This window comes from Crocodylus siamensis, chromosome 4 (assembly GCF_052110815.1).
Source record: "Crocodylus siamensis isolate JL-2025a chromosome 4, ASM5211081v1, whole genome shotgun sequence".
Taxonomy (NCBI): Eukaryota; Metazoa; Chordata; order Crocodylia; family Crocodylidae; genus Crocodylus; species Crocodylus siamensis.
Window position 1 is genome coordinate 17,070,200 of NC_143398.1, and position 17,477 is coordinate 17,087,676.

At 40.0% G+C, this 17,477-nt stretch overlaps 1 protein-coding gene across 2 annotated transcripts in view; it reads left to right on the forward strand.

The window, feature by feature from the left end:
- The window catches only part of SEMA3E (semaphorin 3E), a 206,262-nt gene that overhangs the window by 155,705 nt on the left and 33,080 nt on the right, over nt 1-17,477 (forward strand). For both annotated transcript variants that reach the window (XM_090041888.1, XM_090041887.1), the window contains 6 exons: nt 3,401-3,520; nt 4,806-4,948; nt 7,257-7,371; nt 7,705-7,774; nt 9,834-9,978; nt 15,877-16,099. In XM_090041888.1, the coding sequence (XP_089898014.1) occupies nt 3,401-3,520; nt 4,806-4,948; nt 7,257-7,371; nt 7,705-7,774; nt 9,834-9,978; nt 15,877-16,099 (816 nt within the window). The remainder of the gene's footprint in view (nt 1-3,400; nt 3,521-4,805; nt 4,949-7,256; nt 7,372-7,704; nt 7,775-9,833; nt 9,979-15,876; nt 16,100-17,477) is intronic.

Here is a 17,477-nt window from a genome sequence, read left to right on the forward strand (position 1 = left end):
CAAAAACCCTAGGCCAAACAGCAGACGCTGTTTTAAACAAGAGAGTCCGGAGAATTTTACAAGGACTTGACAATTATTTGTTTTAGCTGGAAGATGTTCAAACAATGCCATGAATTAGAGTATTAAAATTTGAGGTAGTAAATTCACCTTCTGCTTTCCTATCTCTGTGATAATGGGATATTCACAATAGAAAAACAAATAGAAATTCAAGCCATTTTTCTAAATCTCTAATGCCTCCAATATGTACCTAGTGTAATTCTAATGCCTCTATAGTATGTACTCTATCACTGCAGTTTCTATATATTTCTGAAAAATCTCTCCACTTCTTTAGGTGTTGAAATATAGATTTAAGAGCATGATCGAAAGCCTATAGCAGTTAATTGAATTAGTGAGAAACTAGAAAATCTCCTAATTCCAAGATGGTGAAATATATTGTGGGTCAAGTTCAGAGTTGTTTTTTGTTGACCACTGTTTCTCATTGTCACCCCTGATGTTATCGCCCTTGAATTTACTTTGTCTCAAGTTTTAATACTCTTTAGTACTCTTGTTATCCACCAGTATTTACCTGTTCTCTCTTTTCTTCGTGTATCTTTTATATCTGTTTGTGTGGTGCCTGGCACATTTGAGCTTCTATGTGCTACTACAATGCCAATAATTGCTAAGTACAGTGAACAGTTATTTGCATAGGTCTTCCAAAGATGCGTTTCTCATGTTTTCACCATCTTACTAGCAAATTTGCTCAGACGATGAAAGCATCAAATTTTGAATTGTTCATTGGCCTGGTTTTACAGTTATAAAGCAGCCTGAGCTACCTGTCTAAAAGAGTTTTGTGAACAGGGGATTTATGGGTTGTGTAATTCATTAATCAAAGTTGCAAAGAACGTTTTGAATATTATTAAGATTTGGGTAAACTTTGTTCTTTTATTACCTCTGGGCTCGCTCTCCCTTCCTATAAAGCTTTCCATTGGTTTTGTTTAACTTCCATTGATGCTGTAATTTAGGTTTACTTTTAATTTCACCTGCCGATATGTTAACATTGAGTCACAACTGAATCTTTACAAAGCAATATCCATCCTTCTGAAGGTGAAGCCTAAGGGAAAACTATACCCCATTCTCAATCAACAGAGGTATGAACCAGCACCAGCTGCCAAAGTATTCTGTACATTTTTTGGAATCATTATTTAGGTTTGTGGTATGATTAAGTTCATATATGTTGCTTAACAGAAACAAAATACAGGCTTGCAAAGGGGACCTAAAGCAAAATTTGTGCTTTCATTATAATCCTTTATAAATGCCAGCAAATGTTATTTGAATTGATCAGTCATGTTTATTTTGATTAGGGGTAGGAAACAGTGTCACTGAAATCTCCACACAGATTAGTCTGGAACTGGAAACAATTTATTTCCTTCCCTTTGTGCAGTTTGTCTGCTATTTTATAATATAAGTCTGCCATCTAGTGATCATAAAAGGAAGGGAAATAGCTAGATCCTGCCTCAAATTCCTAACTGGAGGATTGTTAATAAGCAGCTGAGCTCTTTTGCCAAGGATTTTGAAGAATTAAAAGCTAATTCTTGGAGTACTTTGACTTTTCTTCCTTTGGCTCTTTTTGAATAGAAAATGTATCTACTAGCCTAAGTTTCAGTATACTTTTTAGATAGCAAAATAAAAACTAAAAATTCAAAGGGCAAGATTTCCAAAGAGCACATCTCCTACTTAGGCCTAAACTGAGGCTAGGTTTTTTAAAGTGTGCGGCATTTAACTTCCACTTATGGCTAGATATTTCAAAAGTGATCATTACTCAGTGTGCTGAGAAGTTTTAATGGTGTGGCAGCTTCATTTTTGTACTAGATGCATGATGGAAAAGCAAACCCAAATTTTGTTCAGGGCAGGGGGGAGCCTAGGTTCCCATCTCACTTCCAATAAATGTTTAAAGTCACTTAAACTTTCAAAATCATAACTCTCCCCATGCCACTGAATGCCCTAACCACTCGACTAGAGAGTTGTACTCACTTCCTTTCCCGCTCTCTGGCTCCAAGTTGAATAGTCTCAACAGGAAGGATCAAGAAGACTAATTGGGTAGAGCATTATGAGGTGGGAGACAGACAGCTTCACATGTCCTCAGCTAGGGAATGAAGTTGAATCCTGCATCTTGGGTGTGTGATCGAACTACCAAGCTATTAAGTAAACATACATAACAGCTCTTCCAGCCACATTTTGTACAAAGGCCACACTGGTAGCTTTGCTCAGAGAATAAAAACCAGATAAAACTACTGTTTTATGTCTCCAAGAGGCCTTAGGAACAAGTGAGGTTCCTACATGCTCAGCAGTGCCAAGACGTGGGAAGTTTGAGGCATGTTTAGAATAAAATCCCTAGGCCGATAGACATCCATTTGAACACAGAATGGATGTCTGCGCAGCAGGAGGTGCGATGTGCGATCAGGGGTCAGATCCCAGTTGCATCATACTGCCAGTACAGAAGGAGCCTTGGATCGAGATCCAGACTGCTCCAGGGCTCAAACCCCAAGGTGGTCCCAATCACCTGATCGTTGACTGGCAGGGACTATACCAGGGCATGAATCCTGGTGTGGTCCCTGCCAGCAATCAACAGATTGGGACAGCCCTGGAACTGAAACCCTGGGGCAGTCCCAGTCCTAACCAGGATCAGCTGATCAAGACTGCTCCAGAACTCAAATCCAGGGGTGGTCCTGATTAGCTGGTCATCGGCTGGCAGGGACCACCCAAGGGCTCGAATCCTGAGATGCCCCTGCCACATGTTCAGTTTAAGGAGCAATGGAAACAAGCCACAAGGTTATTGCACATATTTTGTTTAATAACATTGTAGCCAGTTTCCTTTTTTATTACACTATTAATCCCCTGAACATGTGTCTGGTTTAAACTTCAAAATGCAATTAACTGCTTAATCGTGTCTTAAATGTAATGACTTCTTGGGACTTCAAGCTCCTATGGAATTATAATTGCAACTTGGATTTTAAAAAGTGCCTTCAGGGTTTGACTACATCTGAATAGGGATTTTGAGAATCTGAAGGTTGGGTGAGGTGTCTGAAATGGTAATTAGACTGTACTTAATTGTGTAAGCTCATCTGTACCTCTAATCCTAAGTGTTGAAGATGGCTTTGAAAATGAAATTTAAGACCATAAAACACTTAAATACCTACAACAATCTAGCCCATAGAGTCATTCAGACATTACAAAAATGAGTGTGAACACACTAAGTACCTTTACAATTCTGGACTGAAGCAGCCGGCTCAATTTCTTTACTAAAATTGAATTGAATAGCAACAAAACATGACTAGTATGTTTTTTTATTCATCACCAAGCACAGAGATACTAGTATGTACAGTATTGCCTTATCTTGCTTTCTCACGTGTCTGGTCTTCAGGGGGTGAACTGTTTGCTGGCCTCTACAATGACTATTGGGGAAGAGATGCTGCTGTCTTTCGTACTATGGGTCGTATGCCTCATATTCGAACTGAACCTGATAATGAACATCTCTTGAAAGGTATGAAACATGATTCCTACTTTTCACAAAGTCGTAAAAATCTTTGGAAACCTGGACCAACAGACATATTTCCTAAAAATGAAAACTTACAGTATAATGAACTAAATTCATCCTGGATCCAGTAGGTGGTGAATTTGATTAAACTAACTTTTTTTTTTTAATCAGTGACAGCAAAATAATTCAAAGCAATGTTTTGGAAAATCAAAGGGGTTCATTTTCAATGTCTAATGTTTACTTTAAGTGGTTTATTTTCTGAATTAACTATATGCCCTGTAAAATAGAATAATAGGTACTATGTGACTGGTAATAGACAATTGAAAGAGAAGTTTTCAAAATATAATTATATAATTAAATAGGTAATTAAAGATCTTAAAAACAAGAAATATAACTTGTGTAAATTTGATTTCCTTTAGTTATGATGTCAGGGTGTGGTTTATTTTATTTCCCCTACTTTTAAATTATATTTAAATGGGAAATATTTTTAAAATGTAAGTTAAACTACATTAACAAAATAATCAAAAGAAAATCTCCAAATAAATCCTTAATGGCAGCAACATTGTTGCATTAGTATCAGAGCAGGGATATATTAAATATTTAAATTAAAACAATAAGGGAATGTGATGTCCATGGCACTTTAAGAGGTCATCTTAATGGAAGAATGTTAATCTTTCTGATCTTGTGCTAAAAGTGTACAAAGTGGGCAAATACAGTTTTTAGCTCTACAAAGAAAGCTTAGTTCAGGAAAATTTCAGGTGATTTCCAGTTGCTAACAAAGGTGCACACAGCTCCTCCTGTCTATAGGCATGGAGACAATCTGTCAACTGATCTCACTGGGCAAATGGCTTGTTTGCCTGAAGCCAAAGGTTGTGCTCCTGTGTCTAATTTATACGTGGCCACAAAATGTTACATAATCTCTGAGCCAACTTTCAGCCTCGTACAAATTAAAATGTATAAACTCCAGAGAACAGGACTGGAAAGAGATCTTTTTTCCTTGAATGTATACAAAATAATATTGATTTGTAAACTGGAGCTATAAAAAAGAGGTTTTAAACGAACGTTTACCACATGTTCTATAGAAACACAACCAGCTGAAATAGGCTTGGACTCTATTTTGATCACCATCACCACTGCCCCCCAGCCTGGGTAGACCTCTGACTGACAAATCTCTGCAGTCTTTGCTATAGTATCATTTTTGCTATTGCTATTGATGGTAAAAAGTGTTTTATTCTAATAGCTGTGCTGTTTTAGTAAACATGATCCACCTCTTCTTTCTTTTCTTTTAAAGAACCAAAGTTTGTTGGTTCCTACATGATTCCTGACAATGAAGACCATGATGATAATAAAGTTTATTTCTTCTTTACTGAAAAAGCAGTGGAAGCAGAGACTGGCACTCATGCCATTTATACCAGAGTGGGCCGTATGTGTGCGGTAAGATATGTTCCTTCTTGATTCTCAAGTGGAAGCACAGAAGTGTGCTCGCTGCACTTTCAAGTGTCATCTGTTAGTATTGTTGCGTGTGGAAATAAAAGAATGTAGTATGGGTCTAAATGAAAACCACACATCTAAAAATCCCCGAATTCTGGACAACGTAAGCTCCCACCCCATCCAAGCTTCAAATCCACATCTGAGCCTGAAACTTGAATGGGGTGGAGGCAAGTGAGCAGGCGATCCATAATCCAGAGATGGATCCAAATGTGCTCTTATTCTCTTGCAGTTAAATTTGGTAATAAAAATTATCCTCAGCACTTTTCACTTACATAGCACTTCACAGGCTAGAGTTGCCACTTGGAGCACAGAGAAAGTGTTTTAAATTCCTCCCCAGTTCAGTACTAGTGCCAATGGCAACCCTGGTGCCACTCAGAGCGATTGCCAGACAACTCTGAATGACACCACTGATATAACTGGATAGCCCTCCATCCATAGAGGATAGGATTCACTCAGCCTGCCCAGAGATGCTCAGTCCTCTCAGCCCTGACATCAATTCCCACTCCAACAAATTCCTTATGTCCAGGAGTAGAGGAATAGCAGTGAAAAGGCTCCTACTCAGCTACTGGTGTTTCTTCTTCCAACAGGAAATGCTTACTGACCTTGTACTGAAATAGCGGTGAAATGGCACCAACTTTACATAGAATTACAGAATCATAGAAAGATAGGGCTAGTAGGGAACTTAGCATTTCATCAAGGCCAACCCTTGCTGAAAGCAGGATTATCCCTTTTTACTCTCTCCTAGCCAAGTGTCTCTTTAATTCTGATAACCAGAAATTCCATAGTCTCTCTAGCTAATCTGTCGCACTGGTTAATTAACCTCAATGTTAGAAAATTCTTCCTGATGTATGTTTAAAGCAACTTATAAATATAGTAATAATTAATCCTTCCCAGACATAAATGGTGCACACATATATTTTTCATAATTTATAGGAACTGCATTCATAAATCTGATGGATGCATAGGAAGCAGTAAACGTAATGTACAGCATGCAAAATAACTTTATTAGTTTGTATTAACTAATAGATGCAAGAACACTGCTTATTAAAACTGTGTAAAAGTGATATATTAAATGCGTATATAAAACGCCAAAATAGAGACAATACCAAATTGAAATCTAGGATATGAAGTTGTTTTGTTCTGAATCCAAATTTATACATAGACCTTGACTGAAGTTCCTTGGCCTATGTTGTAGAAGATGTTAGACTAAATTAGTATAATGGTCCACTCTCCTCTTTAAATGTATGAATCTGAATTTTTGATCTGTACAGTGGGTCAAATCAAAATCCCCCAGACCTGCTCCATACATATAAATCTTATTCATCTGGATCTGAATCTGGAGATTTTTTCCAGGGTTTTGTAAATCAAAAAATAAGAAATAAAATGACAAAAGAGAGAGCAATAATCAAAAAACCATTCAAAACTCAGTTGTGTCAGCTTTCAGTCTTCGTGGGAGATTTTTTTTCTGTTTGCTTGTTTTGTGTGGCAGTCAATCCTTGTAATTTCACTGTCTTGAGCTCAAATGTTCCTAAAATCTCAGTGTGACAATAGAGAAAGCAATGAGTTTTGCTTGACTGGGGCAGGAGTTTAAAATCGTTTGCACAACTCAACTAAAGAGCATTTGACACAAGATCATGGAGTAGAAATGAATGGTCTGTATCACGAGGAAATATGCTAGTGGGGTTGGTTATATTACTATGACTAATTAGCACTCTTTAGCAGCCTGGCTGGCAATCCCAACAGGAGAAATAAAGCAGCCAGGAGCAGGAAGAGTGCACTAAATCCTACTGTCTAAAAGTAGCGTTCTCATTGATGTTCATGCAGTTTGCAAGGCACTGTGCAGAAGTTTGCAGTTAATTTGCTTCAGCTGTATTTGTGGGGTTGAGGGCTTCAGTCTCCAAGTTAGTTGATTCGGCCCTGCATTCAGTTCCTAAGATAAGGTTACCTGATACGCCAAATATTCATTCTAACATATTAGAAATACATTTAAGGGTATGCAACAGTTAAAACTAGTTGTAAGACCCAGTATTTAACTAAACATCCTTACAAACCCACAGCTTTTAATGAGAAATGGGTTTGATTGCTTACTAGGGACTGACTCCAAAATAATAACACAAGTGGAGTGGTTGATTTGTGGTTTGAAATTACATGCCTTTGACATTAAAAGTTATGATGAGAGGGTAATTCAACATACTGTTAATCTAGAATTATTCATCCTAATTAGCATTAGCTTTTGTTTGTCTTTGCACAGAATGATATGGGAGGACAGCGAATGCTGGTGAATAAATGGAGCACTTTCCTCAAAACCAGACTGATCTGCTCTGTGCCAGGAAAGAATGGAATTGATACACATTTTGATGAATTAGGTATATCATAGAGCACATTCCCCCTCCCCACAACCCTTTTATAGAATGTAAACCTTATGCTAATCCCTTTAACCCTCAAATATAATCACTAACAGGAAATGCTTGTTGCTGATTCCAAAGCCTATGAAACGTTATATACATATTGAGTACTATCATTAATTACACTTTTACGTATTGTAAGATTTCTATACAATGTTTCTAAACCTGTATAAAATTAAGTTATGTATATAGAAAATATTAGCTTATACTCTTAATAAGCAGTGTTTTTTTTATTCTCTTTTGGGACTGAGAAAGGAAATTAACAATACTGAACCTTTTATATTTATTTTACAGAGGATGTGTTTTTGCTACACACACGGGATAGCAAAAATCCAGTGATATTTGGACTCTTTAACACAACAAGGTAAATAGTTAGGAAAAATGTCAGCAACAGCATCATATTTGTAATTGCATTTGGAACCAAGGGAAATAGTTTTGGGTAAATACCATGTAGCAAATACGTATACTCTGAGTGAACTATATAATTCCTAGGCAGTCCAGGACTTTTCCTTTCTAACTTAAAACAGCAAAGCTTTACTGAAAGCCCAAATAGCTTTCTCAGTAGAAAGACTCTGGTTGACTTGTGTTGGCAATGGATCATCCTCACAGGCCCTGAATAAGAAACAAGGAAGACAATGATTCTGTACCAGGTCGATGTGTAATATTAGCTGTTATGCAAATACCCTCATACAAGTCACAGGATAAACCCACTGATTTTAAATAGGAATCCACAAGTTCAAAAATATTCTGACTTGGTGTGATCTCTCTCAGTTCTGTGCAGCAGAACTGCTCAATTATTTTTTCTTAGTCAAGAAAAAGAGTCAAAGCTAAAATTGGCATTTTCTAAGGGGTGTCTTGAGTCTAAGTAGCCTTGAGTCTAAGAAGGTTGAGAACCGCTGGTGTAGGAAAAAGCTTGGAGAGAGCACTAATGAAAATATGAAGTCCTGGGGTCTGTTTTCTTACAGACATCTTGTATGACCTTTGACAATTCATTTAGAGCCTGATATTGTTCTACATGTTAGATGCCTAAACACAATACTGTTCCATCCTGCTAGAGTCCCTGAAAATCAGTCAGTACAAAGGTGAATGCATCCTCCTCCTGCTCCCTGTTTTTGTGACTTTGTATTAAGACAAAGATGATAGTGTATAACAGCAAGAGATTTGGTAATGGTTTTCAGATATTGAGCAGGGTGGAATAGGATCACCCTTGCATACTTAAATCCATTTAGGCAGCAAACGTGTGGAAGAGGATGTTACACAGTAATTTTGGGTAGCTCCTGGAACTCCTAGCCCCTGGATTGTCCACACATTAACACCTTAAAGTGACTTAAAACACGTGTTACGCAGCTCAACGTTACATCACTCCAGGGCAGGGTTGCCTCTAGACCTGCACTCCCCAGCTCCTTTTCCATTGAAGCGTGGCCACTCTCCCCAGATGTGCCACTCAAGCTGAAGGTGTGCCTGCTCCCAACTCCAGGCTAGCACAAAGCTGATCAATGTCTGAGCAGTTCACAGCTTAAGGTGTAACAAGGCCCTCTGAGTCTGCCCCTACTGTCTCCATTCTGTGCTCGGGTAAATTTTGGCCTGTCCATTTACTCTGACTCTGCGTATGCCAACTTCTCCAAATGGGGCAATTTAGCCACCTCAGAGCAGTTAGGGGAGCATACCAGTGCGGGGCCTGGGGCTTTTCAAACTACACCACTTTTAGATCCCAGCTGAGCCGTTCTTGAGAGTGCCTTACCGACCCGTGCCCACAGGCAGACTCCAAACCCAGACATACTCTGGTGAGGTCACTCCAAGGACTGACCTAACAGACTCCAAAGACCAAGGTCAGAAGAGCAGCTGCAGAGAGTGCCTGGAGTGTGTTCACAAACTTGCTTCCAGCTGAAATTGGTACCTGTGGGGGCGGCTTGATGGGTCGTGCTGGGGAATGGCTGAGTTGGGACACACTGCCACCAAGCGTAGATTTGCCAGGTTTTGGTAACTATGCTGAATGCCATTAGCATAACTAGTGACCTGGGCAGAGCTAGTAGGTGAGCCCCAGGCACTGATTAAAGTATGGGATTGGGGGGGCGGGCAAGTGGTGCTAGAACTGATGCTTGGGGGGAGCTGAAGGAGATAAGTTAACTGCTAGTACAGAGGCTACAGGTTTGGGCTATGTGCCAAAAGGCAGTCAGCGATGTAAGAGTGGCTCTCAGGACCTAGCAGCTAACTGTTTGCGGTGAAGAAGAAAGGGTGAAGACGGGAACAACTCCCCCCTGCCACTGAATTAGGGATCTTATTTCTTTGTCCAGCATGGCATTTGGTAGCTCTTGTGAGCAGGCCAGAAGTTTAACTCTGCTCCCCCATAGCTTCTGGGACTAGAGCCATCCTGATTCCATGCTTTGTCTGCTCCTACTTCACTTCTGATTTTTATTTCACAGCAATATATTCAGAGGATATGCTATATGTGTCTACCATATAGCAAGTATCCGAGCAGCTTTCAACGGCCCATATGCTCATAAAGAGGGACCTGAATACCACTGGGCTCTTTACGAAGGAAAAGTACCCTATCCCAGACCCGGTTCAGTAAGTAAAATGAAACACCTTTTTTTCTACAGTTACATCAATCTAAGTCAGGTTGCAAAGAAACAAAATAGGCTGGTAGGGGTGAGCATACCTTCATAATGAGGATGTCAGAGGTAATAACGAGCAACCCGCAGCTATTGGAAATTTCTAAAATGACTCAGCAGTAAATTTTACAATGACATATTTTCCTCAGTGGAAATCAATGAGCGTTAGATGGATTTCTGAAAACCTAGCTAGGCACCTAGCAGCAACTTTACCTTGATACCTTTAAAAATCTGGCACAGTGTCAATACAGGAAAGGAAATGACAGTAGCCTAGGCATAAATTGATGCAGAAAATTGTGTAATTTGGTATTTAACCCATTTGCTATAGAATCTATTCTACTCAAGGGTCTTTTGTCCTTGCTGCATTTCCTAGCAAGCCAATATATAATTTATCTTCCATAGAAGAAGAGAGATGAGATAAGCTCAAAAAAACTTGAAAAAAGTTAGGATTTCTGCAACCTGACTGCTGAGAGCCCTGCATGACTATCCCAAGGTTGCTGACCCAGGATGTAAACTTGGTGTATAGCTGGACTTCTAAAAGGGGTCTTCTATGCTCCCACTGCAATGAGAATGATGTTTCTTCACAGCTTCTGTCTCTCTATTTCTCTCTGTCTCTAAATGGCTCTCATTACCATAGGATCTGACCATGTCCAAGTCTGAAGGCCTCAGATCTCATAACTTTTATATTCTCTTTATGTTAATGTATGTTGAGGGCGCACAAAATATTGCAGAAAGTATTTTGCAGGTTCAGGGTTACCAAAGACCTGCTTCTTCTTTCACCCCCTCTGGTGTAAATTAGGTACATCTGTATTGAAGTCAATGTGACTACAGTATATAACAACTGGACACTTCATGTTAGCCTCAGCAATGGTCTTTCCCCTAAAATGTCAACCTGAAGCAGATTTGTGGCTATGTGAGGCCCAGTAACGTCTGGAAGATCTATATACCTATACCTCACTTCGAAATTTCACCCCCTTGTTTTTTAATGGCCTAAAGATTTTCTGTCCTGAGCTTACCAGTAAAGAAGTAAGCAGTCTTCTGCAGCATTATTCATAGCCTTGCTTATCCTTTGCTTTCCAAATCAATATTCTTTTTACTAAAAGCAGTCACATACATAAATAAACTGTATGCATTTCATTTATCACAGAATCACAAAAATGAGAGGTGAAAAGGCCTGTTAGCTTACCTAGTTTATACCAATATAGCTTTGTTCCCTACAGTATAATTTAAAATTCATGACCTGTCTAATTTTCAGTGACTGTTGGCTTCCTTTGTGTGTCTTGTAGCAAGAGACACAAGACAAAATACAATACAAGATGCTCCCCTAAAGTGATTATGTTGGCTATGAACACTTTAAATGAGATGTATACCACCTTGACCAGTAAACCATCACTGCAGCAACTGTTATAGCAAAGGGCTCGTTTCTTGTTTGTTTAATGTAGGGAGAAGCCAGAGACTAATTTTGGAGAAGGAAAGCATGGATTTATAAAAAACAAATCATGTCAGATAAACTTGATCTCATTCTTTGACAAAGTAGCTACTTGGGTGGATGAAGGGAATGTTGTGGACATAACAAAACTGGACTTCAGCAAGCCTTTTGATAAGGTCCAGCAAACACCTTCTCATACATTGGAGAAATATGGGCTCGATAAAACTACTACAAGGTGAACAGAAAACTGGCTGAATAGCCTCAGGCAAAGTGTACTTAGTAAGCAGTCCACATCAGAATGGCAGGAAGTATAGGAGTCTGACCTGGGCCTGGTGCTGTTCAACTTATTTATTGATTTGGATGCTAACATTTGAAGACATCATGAAACTGAGAAGAATTGCAAATATATTGGAGGATGTGAGTGCAATTCAGAAGGATCTTGACAGGTTGCAAAATTGGGCTAATAGGGTTCAGTGCTAATAGGGTTCAATGCAGACAAATGCAAGGTGCTGCACCTTAGGAGGAATAATCAAAAACACAAATATAAAATGACATCTGGCTGGATGGCAGCACTGTGGAAAAGGACTTAGGAGTCTTGGTGGACCACATACTCAATATGAGTGTGAAGATTGATGCAGCCACTCAAAAAGCAAATACAGGTTTGGGATGCATCAGCAGAAGCATTAGGTTCAAAACATGGGAAGTGATAGTGTCTCTGTACTCACCACTGGCTTGTCTTCATCTGGAGTTGTGCGTGCAGTTCTGGACTCGACATTTTAAAAAGGACATGGAAAAGTTAGAGAGGGTCTGGAGACAGGCAGTAAAGAGGATCGAAAATGCACCACATACTAACTGTAAAACATTTCACAATAATTAGATTTTTCTGAGCTGTTCCTCATGGCCCAAATTCTGAGTTTTTATTCATTTCTTTTCTCAGACAGCAAAGCATCTTGCATGCTTAACTTAGAACTGACTAAAACTGCAGGAATTCAACTTTAGTATCTGTGTTTCTAGTAGGAGTCCTTTGAAATAAATTTGACAATCTAACTGCACTTATGTCTAGGTGAGTTACGAGCACCAAGCTGGATGAACGGGGGAAAAAGATAAAAATTTTGAGCGAAATCCTTAGCTACTTAGCACCAGAGATCAGGATGGTGATGGAGGGACTGGCCAAGGTTGCTTTGTTCTAACTTGATATACCCTTGACATGCCACTGTTATTATTTCAGTATCCCACATGGGCTATTTTAGTGGTCCACTGGGCTGCTCTCATGCTAGGGATTTAGTAAAATAAATATGAGACTACCCTTGCCCTTATAGACATAAAGTTTAAATGGTTCAGGCAAGAAAATGAAGGGCAAGAGATTCCCCAATGGCAAGTCAGTGCTAGAGCCAGGAGTAGAGCTCAGATATCCTGAGCTCCAGTTCACAGAATCTTATGACCTCCCTGGGCTGGAGGGCACTGGTGGTGATGGAGGAGTTGGCAGATCTATCTTCAGCTAGCTGACAATTCACACAGTCATCCATTTCTGACTACTTGTTACCTTAGGACTGTGCTACGCGTTCACATTAAAGCTGGATAGAAACCAAATATGGAGCTGTTACACATTGTGAAGCACTAACTTTATAGCTGGATAGTCACTTTTGTGTTGTGATAATTACTTTGCACTTGTGGCTTATTTAAATTCCTTGTGCAGTTAACCAGTTAATTGTGTAATATATAACATGTAGCAGGGGCCTTAAGTACCCTTCAATGCTGCTTCATTACCTGATCTGGATCTAGGCTTCACTGAGCTGAAGAGCAGATTGTCAAGAACAGGTTTGTGGTTCACAGTCTCTGCACATTGCCAACTTTCTGCTCAATCTGAGTGGATACAGTTTGTGCTGGAGTTTATTGCTCCAGGGCTCAGTATTTACATGTGCTCCCAGGTCTGCAGTATGTTGAGCTGGGGAGCACAATCCTAACTGACAGGAGACCTGGGCGGGTTAGTCTGCCAACCCAGAGTTTTTCCAACCCAACTCAGTGTGCTGCAGAAGGGCTGGTTGGGGCATGAGGGTGCTACAGTATGGAGCTAGCCAGCAGGCAGCCCCCATGCTGTAGCACACTAGGGCCCTAGCCAGCCCCTGTCACTGTCTACACATGCGTTTTGGCAGAATAAGTAACTTGTGTCGGGCAGTATTATCCCATCGTGGTGTTTATTAGCTTACTACAGTCTTATAGTGCTGCACATGGTGAAGTTGATGCTTTACTGTGGAGCTAATTAGTCAACTGCACAGTAAAGCATCTCATGTAGATGCCTACAGTGTGGCATAGAGTGAAAAAAATACTACTCCCACTCCTCACCTCTGTGAATCACCTTCCATCGATTTCAACTGTTGGATGGGCCTAGAGGGTGACTAAAAGGAAAGGAGAAAAAGCAGTTTAAAATGAAATAAACTCAGAACTCACATATTGGTAGAGCCACACTAGTTCTGACAGACTGTATGGTCTGTAAAGTCCTCCAATATTGCTATTGTCATGTGTGCAGCCAGGCTGTGTAATCTACTGAGCCCATGAGTGATACTGTGCTACTTAGGAGAATGATGTCCACTATTTCAGAAATGTTGGTAGTAGGCTTCGGCAGTAGCTGCATCTATTGTTTGCTTTCTAGATTGCCTTATTTTGCTTAATGAAAAAGAAAATCCTGTAGAGGATTATTTTTACCAAATCATTTCCAAACTGGAACTTTGAAAAGGAACTTGGCACTGCCTATGCACTGTGCTGTGCGGTCCAGGAAAAGCAGAGGTTTAGCTTGTCTTAAAACTTATGCTCTTTCCCCTTATTGCAAACAGCCAGTGAAATTCCATCACTAGGTTGATTAGACAATTACTTCAAAGTCAACACTGAAAAAATACTTGCCTGTAGCCAAGCCCAGAAAAGTGGAAATAAACATTGCCCTTTTTGACAAGTGCAGGGGTTTGTTATTGTCAATTATAGTTGACCACAAGTTTAAAATTACTGTTTCCAGTAAACATAAAGAGTATTTTATTTCATTTTATTGATTGAAAATCCAATTTAAATAGGGAGAGCCTGCTACTGTGGCTTTGCTTGACATGCTTCTTAAAACCACAGTATCTTATGGAGATTTGGAGGAAGTGAATGGTTACTGAAGTATTTCCAGTTTGATCATAAATGGTTTCAATTAGTGATCATGAGGCAAATTTGAAATGAAGCATCTAAGTTAGGTTAGGAAATACTATATCCTATTCTTCACAAAATATTTAAATTTAAGGTTTTTTGTATAAAACATCCATTTAACCCTATTAGTTCATCTAATTCAAACAGTACCTTTGTTTCACTCTTTAACCTAAAGTGTATTTGCTTTGCAATATGACAGGTTGATCTTGGGTAACACTTGGATTTCAGGCTGAGCTGTTATATGTAATATTGGCATTATGAGCTGAATATTATAATCGCTTTTTGAGATCAAGAATTACTGGGGCTAAAGGTGGTTTAATTTTGAACTGTGCTTGTACATTTTGCAATCCACATGAATTGAAGACTGATACCAAACATTCCTTTTTTGCTCATTTTATGTGGCCAGCAGCATTGAGTAGGGCATATATTTCTCTAATGGTTTTTGATAGATGAAAAACATGGTTGACTATTTTCAATTTTAAAAAATGGTTAGGAAAGAAGCCCTATTTTCCCCGTGAAAGTCTAAGATGTTTGTATACCACATTTTCACTGAAATGAAAAGTTTTGTAGTAAAAACCATTGCTTTTTTTTAAAAAAAAGGTTGAATAATTTGATCAGCTGAAGACATTGGATCAATAATTTATGGAAAGCATAATGAAAATTTTAGAATTCACTGGAAAACTTCTTATAAAAGAGGGTTTGTATGCAAGTGTGAAAGCAAATGAGCATTTTTGTACATGGGGGTTTGTATGCATACATTATGCAGTACATCCACATTGTGTGTGTGTGTGTGTGTGTGCGCGCACATGTATGTGCATGTGCACATGTGCATGCACATGCACAGGTAGATACACACAGATACTGTGGTAATACTTAAGCCTTAGTGTAACAGAGTGTAACTGCCTCTGATCTGACATAAATATTTGAGGTTGAATCATATGTTTCTATGAGAAAGAAATGAGTAAACTCCCATTGACATTCATTTGAGGAGAGACTGAGTCTGTCTGAAGGCTCTGGACAGCTAGATTGTTCCCTTTCCCACTTCTCATTATAAATCCAGCACCATTTATTTGGATCTTTCAGTCAACCAGATTATAAATGGATTCCTCTTTAATCCCTAAAGTCTCAAGCATTTCCATGCTTTTCTTCACGCTGTGACTTCTGGCAATCAGTACCCTCATTCAGCATCTATGCCAGTATTAACAAAACCACCCATGTCTATAACCCACCTGTTTTGTGTTTGTGCAGTGTGCCAGCAAAGTGAATGGTGGTCTCTATAGTACCACCAAAGACTATCCTGATGAAGCTGTCCGTTTTGTGAGAAGCCATCCACTGATGTATCAGCCTGTCCGGCCAGTTCATAAAAGGCCAATATTGGTTAAAACAGATGGGAAGTATAATCTCAAACAAATAGCAGTGGACAGAGTGGAAGCTGAAGATGGACAATATGATGTCTTATTTATTGGCACAGGTAAATAAGAAAGGTAGCACTGTACCCTTTTCATCCCATTTTCAATAACACTGATATCTGTCCAGGATTAAGCACTGTATTCTTGAGAATCATCAAAGCAACATAGTCAGTTTGATAGATAATCATACTTTATACTTGCATAGTACATTTTATCTGTAAAAAAAAAAATCAAAAGACTTGCAAATGAGAGTAAGCCTTATAAATACCCAGTTCATGAATGGTGAAACTAAGACAAAGAGAGGGTGAGAGATTTTGTTACAAAGCAGCTCAGTATAAAACATATTAAAAAGTGTTGAGAAAGAAGGATTATACCCTAGAACTCAGATTTTAATGCTAAGTACAGACAGTCAACAAGCCCGAGGCTGAATCGATTCAGGTTTTGCAGGTTAATCTAAACTGAGAAGCAAGTGAACAGACATCGACTTTCGATTCAAGAAATGCAGTGGCTCAGGCCAGAAGCTGGGTGGCACTAGAGCATGCCTCCCAGCCTCTGCTCCAAGGCTTTTCCTTGCTCCCTCCTGGAGCAGAGGGGGCATGGCCAGACCCCAGCCCAGAGCTAGCACACTGGAGAGTGGGAGTTTAAATCTCCTCCCTGGCCCACATTGAACCCTACCCCAATCTGCCTGGGTGAGCAGGCAGTGCCTGCCAGGCTTCTTTCCCCACTGCTCTGGCAGGGAGGGGCAACCCCTGCCAGGCTGAGGAGGGGGTTGCTGGGGGAAAAGGTAGTGGCACTGAATACATAAAAGCTTGAATGAGAATACTCCTTTCTCTGAAGTGACCATGTATTAAACACAGCAATTTGAAACCTCAAGCACACAGCAAAGAACAACCAGAAATCTTTACCTAAGCTAAGATACATCCCAGTAAAACACAGTAAGAGCACACACAGCTTAGTCTGAATGAAAATGGAATGTAAGAAACCGAGAAAACAAAAGAAAGCCTTGTATAAGTTTTTTGTAAGGGCAGAGTGTCTCCTTACAGCCAGGCATTCAGAAAGTCCTTCTTGGGGAATCTGCAGATGGTCTCAGAGAGCTTCCTTTCCCGAAGACATGCCCCGCTGCCTCCTCCCCTCCCCCCTCAGGTCCTATGCAGGCCAGAAAAGGGGTCCCCTTCCCCAGGTCAGTATACTGGGCCTGGGTCTTGGGGGCAGGCAGCAGTCCTTCTGAGGCTGTTGCCCCCTGTACCCCACTTCCCACTTGAGTGGAGAGGAGGGAGCATGGCCACACCCCAGCCTGGGACCAGCACATTGACCCAGGGTGGGGAAGGGGGTTTAAGCCCACTCCCTGGCCCTGGACCCCAACTGAGGTTTGCCTGGGGTGGCAGTCCCTCCCAGACTTTCTCCCCAGACCTTCTCTGCTCCAGTGGTGAGTGGGCAGGT